Here is an 8,869-nt window from a genome sequence, read left to right on the forward strand (position 1 = left end):
ATTGAGCTATGAATTTGGTTAGATACAAGTCCTTGAAGTTGCAAATAGGGATGGCAATGGACCGGAGCGGGGGCGGGGGACAGGGTCTCCACCCCGCCCCGTCTCAAGATTAGAACCTCCATCCCCAGACGGGGATGGATTTTAACCTCCACCCCCGCCTTCATCCCCGTTTCATGTCCTCCATCCCGGTTCAAACGGGGATGAGGCGAGGCGGGGCCCCGTTTCCCCGTAGTCTATTGCCATCCTTTAGAAGGACTGGGGATGGGGCTAGGTGGGGATCGGGGAGGGGACGGGGCGGGGAAAAGTGTAAGTCCATCCCCGCCTCCATCCCCAAACGGGGATGGATTTTAACCTTCGTCCCCGCCTCCATCCCTGTTTCATACCCTTCATCCCCGGTCTAAATGGGGCAAGGCGGGGGCGGGGCCCCGCTTTCCCCTGGTCCACTGCCATCCCTAGTTGCAAATGCTGGGCTGGGTTTAGTAAGACCTGAACCATTCATTGTACAACATCATTCGCTTCGAGATAAATCATCAGAGGTGGGTATATCTAACCACTCTGAATGTCAATCGGTCAGATATACCTGATATCCAACCCGATTCCATATTTGATTAGTCAGATTCGGTTAACAAAATTGAATCTGATTAGTTATCGGATTCAGATTTGGCTTATGGATTTCATGACTGAATCCGACACAAGGTCAGGTATTGAGGTCCCAATCTGTTGGGTCCTGTCTCTGACAGAACAACTGGAGCAGTTCTTAGTTTGCTACTTCTCATTTTGCCTCACAAGAGAGGCTTTGAGAACAAAATTGAATGTGGTCTAGGGAAACAATAAACATTACATTAAATAATTATTTTACTTAACAATATCAAGTCCTGGGGATGTAGCTCAGATGGTAGAGCGCTCGCTTAGCATGCGAGAGGTACGGGGATCGATACCCCGCATCTCCATTCTGCTATTTCTTTTCTCTTTCTCCTCACTCTAATTTTAAATTCCCCAAACTGCTGTCATTCGTCTCTTCACTTTTAGGTACTGGACCTTTGATAAGGGGAGTTGCAAATGCTCGGTTGGGTCCAGCAAGTCCCAAACCATTCATTGTACAACCCCATCTAACCAGTTTTTTTTTTACACGGAGAAATCGCCTCTCGGATCAGAGACCTAGCAGTGCTGGCACTGCCTGCTGTACTTACTATTACTGTCCTGGCAGTGTAAAACTCCGAAGGTTTTTTTACCCCTTGCCCCCAGGGAGTAGCCATGCTTTGACTTGCAAGGGGTGACACCCATGGGATTTGAACCTAGACCGTCTGCCTAGTAGCCTAGGTCCCATCCCACTACGCCAGCAAGTCTCAAACCATTCATTGTACAACCCTATCTAACCAGTGTTTTTGTTTTTATATTTACACGGAGAAACGGTGCTGGCACTGCCTTCTGTACTTATTATTACTGTCCTGGCAGTGTAAAACTCCATGAGTTTTTTTTTACCCCATTGCCCTTAGGGAGTAGCCATGCTTTAGCTTGCGCAAGAGGTGACACCCATGGGAATTGAACCTAGACCGTCTGCCTAGCGGCCTAGGTCCCATCCCATTAGGCCAAAACCCTTTGGAGAGATCTAACTAGTTAAATATGTTATTTTTGTATCCTTAGTATGTCACCGAGTTCAATTAACGTAATATTTTTATCTTATCCTTTTGAAATTTGACAATTTAGGTGAGATGAAACTAGAATATTCCATCTAGAAAGAAAGCTTTTAACAGTAATCTCACCTCTTGGAGCCTTGCACTGTGATAAGGGAACCCCATTTCCATGTGTTGCCAAAATTTGGTGTTTCGAGGTGTCAAAAACATCTGCTTGTTAATGGTGTTGAAATGTGGTGTTGGGGTTGAAAACTCCATTCCATTATGCGCTCCCAAACTGCAGAGAGCATGAGATCACTGAGGGAAACCACAATACACCTACGATTTCAAGGCTCCCAAACAGAGTTTTAGAGGGGCGTCTGTTACAACCGCCCCACCTAAGGAAAGCCACCCCGAGAAAGAGGCATCAAGAAGGGAAAGTGCTTCCCTAAAGTGAGAGGTGAACCCATTTTGATAGGAAAGATGTTTTTTCACATTTATAATGTAGGCCCCACAACATATTTCTCACTGAGATGTTTCTTTTACCCTCCTTAGGAAAGAGGTCCCTTAGCAAAGGCCATGAAACAAACGCCCTCTTAATTACATTAGCAATTCTGATTGTCATGGTGGCTCTATGAAGAACGGTACAAATTAGTGATCTAGACTACCATAAACAAAAACACTATATATAAAGCTTGGTTTCTTCTAAATAGTAGACATATCAAGTTTACCAACTCTTTTGAAACTCAGAACGGGTGGTATTTGCTGTAGCTTACCAAACACCTTAGATACAAAACTTTATGCAGAAGCATTCATCATCAATGACAACCAAAAAACTCATGCCACAGATGAACCAAAAAAGAAAGAAAGGACAGAAAACAAAAAGATAAATGAAGATCAAAGGAAAGGTGACCATTTAGGGGGAAAACATCTGATCCAACAACAGGACCATAGCCATGGCAGAGACTGCATCAAAATCTGGTTGCACCATCAGCTGGAAAACGTCTGTATAATTTATACCACACGCAGTTTCTTTCATCCTAATCTCTGCCACTACCCTCTCAGATGCATCCATAACTTGACATGATCGCTTGATGTATGAACCATAGATGACAAAAATAAAACTTTTGCTTGATTCACTAAATACATGAACCAGAATCTTGGGGTGCAGAAAGTTGGCTTGCTTCTTCACACAGTAAATTGGCTTTGGTGATCCTCTGGTCTCTTTTGGTTCGCCTTCAAACACTTTCCAGTGACCCCCCAAGCTCAGTTTCTGCTAAGCACCACATAGCAGGGGTATGTTAGGCACCTGCCATTTATAAAAGCAAATTGCAAATTACTGTTAATTAGTGACATGATGCTTAGTTTCTATAACAGAACTAGAGTTTTTGAGTTGGCAGTATGTTTAGAACAAGGCCATAGGAGAGCAATCTCCTGTTCTCTGCAAATCCTGATTTTGAGTGCTTAGATACCAAACGCCATGCCAACTTGTCTCAAAAAGAAAGTTGGTGACTTTGGCTGAAATTACAATACAGATTCCACAACCTGTCACAGCATGGAAGTTGGTGATTTGGTCTGAATTGCAAATACAGATTCCACACAACTCTGTCCAGCCCATAGTTGCCCGAAGCACCTTCTTAAGGGAGGAAGCTTCCAAAGCAAGAAGCGCCATGCTTTTTGGGAGAACTCGAGCGCTTCCTACTCGCTTCCCAAATTGCTTCCTTCTGGCTTTTTTTTTGTCTCACTCGTTTTCCTAATCGTTTTCCTTTTGCTTCCAACTTGTTTCCCCTTATTTCTCTTATTTTTTGTGTTTTTCATGTTATTTTTTATTTTTTTCTCCTTTGCTTCTCACATGCTTCCAAAATCAATCCACTTCATGCTTCATACTATTTTTTACACTCGCTTTCCCGATTCTGCTTCACATCACTTTTCTTATCCATTTCGCCTCTGGTAACTACAACCTAACAAGATGATGAATACTTGGATTACTCTCTCTCTCTTACAAGTAGTGATCAGGCATAGGATCCCACCTTTCCTAATAGAAACCAATTCGCAGGAACTGTAATTGTTCTACATCAAGCCAACAAGTTATGGGAACCAAAACTCATCTGTAGTCAGGGTCAATTGGATGGGCTTTGGATTTTCTGTTCCAACAAAATATCTAGAATTTTCTCTTCCCAGCAAACTACAGACACAAAAGAAACGTAACATGTCTATCTGATATCCAAGTTCAAGAATTCAACAACTTTGGGTGTCCAACCTAACTGGAATTTTGAATCAAACATTAAAACACAGCCTAAGATAAAAAAAAGATTAGCATTTGGTAGGGGCAAGTTGTGAATGTCACCAAGTGGCCGCGATGTCACGAGTTCGAAACCCACGGATGGCATCTCTTGCCACAAGGTCTAAGCTGGGTATACTCCACGGTGGGCAGAAGGGACCTCAAGGGTTTTACCAACAGGAGGCCGGTGAAGGTGCTGTCAGTGATGAGAGGGGGTTCTCCCATGAACTTTCTAAAAAAGCAAAAAACAAAGATAAAAATTAAAAGAATTGGCATTTTTTCTCCCCTACCTTTTTCCTCATGGTAAGCAGCGGTTTTCCAGCTGCATCCATTAGAACAATTCCTTCTCTGTGATCAGTGCCATAGTTGTCTACTCGGAAAACCAGTTCCCCTTTGCTGTCAAACACAGTAAAACCGCTACAATTGAGGAGCAGAGATTTCTTCCACACAAGCAGAGTATCTGGTTTATTGTATTTACTGCTGCAAGCCAAAGACACATCTGGTGAAAGTGTTGAATGCACCCTCCTCATCATAGTCATACTCTCTGTCCCTGATGAAATAACAATCAGAAGGTATTTCCAATTATTTTTCCTGCAGACAACCAATCCCCAAGTTCATAATTTCTCTTGGAAAGAATCAAAACCACACATACATATCCTGTATGAATCTGACCAATATTGGACCGACTTCTACGCGGCTCTTTGTTGCATTCGCATTCACCAGGCCGCTCATGAAACACGTGCAGTCATACTCCAGTCCACAGTGGCACACTCTTTTGGGAAAAGGTGACACTATTTCTCACTAAAGCTGCTTGGCCCGGTGATAGAAACAACGCATTGGTGACCATCTCCACGATGGGTAGTGATCTTCCTACCGGCCGCTGCTAGGGGTGTCAACGGGTCGGGTTTGACGTGGACCCGACCCGTATCAAACCCTATTGGGTCATGGTTTGGTGATAAATAAGAAGATACGATTAGAATCCGGGTCGGACTAAAGGGTCCGATTAATACATGGAGCAGGTATGGTTTGTGAAATTTTATACCAGACCTGAGCCCGACCCGAGTTGAGTTTCGATTAAGATTCACAATTGTTCAATGTAAAAATGATAAAAAAAATATTTTACCGGGTATGGTCGGGCTCTGGTTCATGTAGTCTTTATAGGAACTGGGTATGGTTTCTCTTATGATGGGTCCGATTAGACTTGGATCCAGATCCAGTATCAACATCTCAAATCTGGTTTGAGTCTGGTTTCACCTGGGTCTGAACCAAACCCGACCCGTAAGGCTGGTAAATGAGCCTTCTTTCTAACTATGGGGTTGACGTGTGTGCAGGACATGCACTTGTGGTCGTATTTGTCGCAATTTTCTTTCCATTTTGCTTCTCTTGTTATTGCCTTCTAGTGGTAGTCTTCAATATGTGACTTTGTGTTATTACTCGTCCATTCCGTCCTACATTCTTTATTGCATTTTAGCTAGGTCAACACTGATGTCCATCTTGAATATGAGGTTCCTGTGCCCATCCTAAATTCTTGTTTGCATTTTAGATGGGTCATTACTGGTGTCTATCTTTAGAACTGGTTCAAGTTCTTTGATCTTTTTCAGCAGATGTCTTCTCTTGGTCTGCCATGCATTTAGTTCGAATCCACAAAAAGATAGAACAGCACAACTATCACAGACAATGTGGAAATTGCTATGACGAAAATTATAATAAGGGTGTATTTGCTTCTTCCTGTTCTGATCACAGAATTGGAGCCACTTATATCATTAACAAGGGTTGAGGCGTGTCACAGCCTTTTTGAGGTATCTTTTTCTGCTGCCCTGAAGTAAGAGGGCTTGAATTTTGATGATTGAAGAACGAAATGGATCCATCATCTTATAAAACAACAGCCCAAGTAATATTTGAATTGGTACCCAATGAAAAAACTAACTGCATGAGTAGATTTACTCTCTGACAATAGATCCTTATTGATCAAGACTAAATTGTTGGGTTAAACCACCAAACATTGGTGGTGGTTACCCACGATGTGGGTAAAGTTTCCCCACATAAAGTGTTCCTTCCGTTAAACCCATCACCGAATAGAAGGGGGAACGGTTGCTCAACCGTTTCTCATTCGGTGATTATAAGAAGAAGGTTTCATAAGCAACCTCAAACGAGAGAAAAGGTGTGGAAAACAAATATGTGTATACACTGAAAAACACAGTGAAAGAGGGAATAGGGTCGACTCACTGGTGGCATTCGCAGGCCTGCGCTTGTGGTGGCTGCAGACCGGCTGAGTTGAAGGAAACCCCTCTCCGGCAACATCCTCTGCACTCCGGCAATGGCCACCTCAGGTATGCATTTTGTGTGTTTGATTTTGCAGAGACTCCGACCGTCTGGTGGTTGAGGCACCGACGACTCTGGACCGGCGGTGAAACTCAAAACCCCCAACATTGGGTTATGGGCCCACACCCGCTTCCGCTACGGAGTGTGCTCTCGCCGTCAGGCATGACAGATCGCCGTGGGATGATTTTACAGCCAGTCGACGGCAGCCGGCGACTGTCGCCGTTGGGCGACAGACAACAAAAAATAAATTAAGGGGTTTCGGGTTTTTCTTTTACCTGAGGCCATTGGGCTGCTGTATCGCCGGGAAACAGGAGTCTTTGACGGACGATTCACCGGCGTCAGAGACCATCCGGCGACGTGCGATATCCGGGACACTCCGGCGTCCTATTTTAGGGCAGCAGGCTATGTCGGGCGGCAATTTTTGCCGGTGGTGCATCGCCGGTTGGGCTCCGGTATACGTCGTCGGGGCTCCTGCGTGAGTCGCTGGCAGGCGACGTTGGTCGCTGGCTGCAAGATGGGGAAAACCCCTCTTTTGAGAAAATCGGGGTTTTCTAACTCTTTTCAGTTTTTTAACGGGTGGAACCGGATCGGGTCTGGTATTCGATTCTCATGCAACAAAGTCACATAAAGCCAGAACAGCCTACACATACAGTTAACATCATATATGCAAAACCAAACCCGACCAATTTCCTATTGGATTCAAAGTTTTTTACCAAATCCGAGTAAACGGGTTCAAGTGAGTTGGATATTCAACCCAAACCCAAACAGTTGACATCCCTACTAAACACTCTAAGACTAAACCACTTCCAAAATTTTGCAACACATATTACTGCATTACTTATTTTTCCATTCATGTTACTATGGTTAGTTAATATAACTTTAAAAAGAGTTATAAATAATAAAAACAGGACAGCTATGGAACACAGAAAGAGACCATGTTTAAAAAGAGTTTGCTGCCTATTGAGAATTCCAAAAATTTTTATGCAAAAATAACTCAAAGATTAAAAATTGAAAGACAAAATACAACCAGTAATAACTGATGTACCTGCAACCGACCTTGATATTTCTATGCAGCCTGTCCTAGCTGATGTAAGAGCAAAAGTTTTTTTTTTTAAATATCAACCCAAGACCAAAATTCAAAAGATCACCCAACAAATTTTGTCCATTAATAATGAAAGAAAGAGTAACCAGCCACAGAATAACCCAAACCACAAAACAAAACTACAAAATAAGAACTTGTTGTCTGATGTTGAACAAAAAAAAAACAGCAAAAGGGGCCCAATATCATCACTTGAAAATCCTGAGTTCTAATTAAGTTCAAAGAGACCACAAGAAGATCAAGGAAAAAATCTTCTAGATTGAATTTTTTCAACAATGGGGAAAATAAAAGAGCATAGTTAAAAAAAACCAATTCATATATCTCAAGAAAAACCAATAATTTGGAACATTTGGATAAGATGGAGGGTCTGAATGAACAAAAAAAAGTAAAAAACAGAATAAACAAGACCCAACTCGTAAAACTCATCAAGAAAGAAGAAATGAAGAAACCAAACAATAATTGATAAACCTCATGCGCAAAAGTAGATAAAAGAAGATAAAAAAATTTACCTTGTTTACAAAGAAGCTATGCTGGCCATTAACATCCACTTCCAGATCACAGACAACTTTCATACTCCCCAACCGTCCACTCTCACCCACTCCACCCAATCTCAAAATCCCCAACAATATTTTATGTATATATATTTTGCATTAATCCTTTATGTATATATATATATATATATATTTTATTCATTCTTCCATTTATATATTACATAAAATATATATTATTCATAAAAATATATGTATTATCTATACGATCTCTATCAAGCTGAGCCGAGCTGAACACCTTGTGTTCGGGCTCGACTCGTTTATGCTAAACTAGCTGCTCATGGCTCAGCTCCCCAACTATATGAATCGATCACGAATCAGTTCCCGACGAGCCCAACCGAGCCAAGTCACGAGTTGCTCTATTCATTTACCAGCCCTACCTGTAGTTGTAGATTAGAACCCCAAAGTGACCCTTTGATTGATGATCAACCCCATCTTGCTGATTTTACGCTCACCAACCAGTCAGATCAAAGGGGTGTCCTGAGGAACCCTCGTCAAACTGAGGAAAAACCCAAGTGGGCTCCACAGCCACCCAGCCTTACGTGGCCCATCCTATGTCATATGATGGGATTCATGCTTACTTGTCAAAAAGGCAAAAAGTGATAAGCACGTACTCCTATGGCTCTGATTGTGCCAAGTGTTTAGCCGTAGATATCCACACGTATTATACTTCTATGGCTGAGAATGTGCCATGCATGCTTTGATAATAAGTAATCGACAAGATAAGGTAAAATCACATTGCACACTTTGAGTGTGTACAGCCTGTCATTTGTGGGCCAACATCAGATGGAGGGCAGTCAGTTGCAGCTACACAACCAAAGTGTGGAATGTGATTAACACACACACACACATATATATATATATATATATATATATATATATATATATATATATATATATATATAGAGAGAGAGAGAGAGAGAGAGAGAGACGCTCACATGCATGATCACCCTTAAGTGTAAACAACCATGGGTTTTAGAGGGGCTTTTTCATCCATTTTTTTTAA

General features: G+C 42.3%; 1 protein-coding gene and 1 non-coding gene across 2 annotated transcripts; one reads left to right on the forward strand and one right to left on the reverse strand.

Annotated features, from left to right (window-relative positions):
- The first annotated feature begins 877 nt into the window (after positions 1-877).
- TRNAA-AGC (transfer RNA alanine (anticodon AGC)) lies at positions 878-950 on the forward strand. The gene has a single exon. It is a non-coding gene; the product is annotated as a tRNA-Ala (tRNA).
- A 1,434-nt stretch (positions 951-2,384) lies between these two features.
- On the reverse strand, positions 2,385-6,730 carry LOC149819880 (protein LURP-one-related 8-like). The gene is made up of 3 exons (XM_089983591.1): positions 6,121-6,730; positions 4,185-4,444; positions 2,385-2,886 (listed from the first exon to the last, which is right to left on the reverse strand). Exons 2-3 carry the CDS (start codon positions 4,431-4,433, stop codon positions 2,530-2,532), a joined length of 606 nt encoding a protein of 201 aa, XP_089839717.1. The 5' UTR covers positions 4,434-4,444; positions 6,121-6,730; the 3' UTR covers positions 2,385-2,529.
- Positions 6,731-8,869: the final 2,139 nt, after the last annotated feature.

Source organism: Nuphar pumila, chromosome 12 (assembly GCF_984573655.1).
Source record: "Nuphar pumila chromosome 12, dmNupPumi1.hap1.1, whole genome shotgun sequence".
Taxonomy (NCBI): domain Eukaryota; kingdom Viridiplantae; phylum Streptophyta; class Magnoliopsida; order Nymphaeales; family Nymphaeaceae; genus Nuphar; species Nuphar pumila.

What these genes read in the sequence shown, in the direction of transcription:
- LOC149819880 (XM_089983591.1), bottom strand. Translation starts at nt 4,433, where the DNA reads ATGACTATGATGAGGAGGGTGCATTCAACACTTTCACCAGATGTGTCT. An exon ending in TGCTTACCATGAGGAAAAAG is followed by an intron (nt 2,887 to 4,184) that starts GTAGGGGAGAAA and finishes GGTGCTTAGCAG; the next exon opens with AAACTGAGCTTGGGGGGTCA.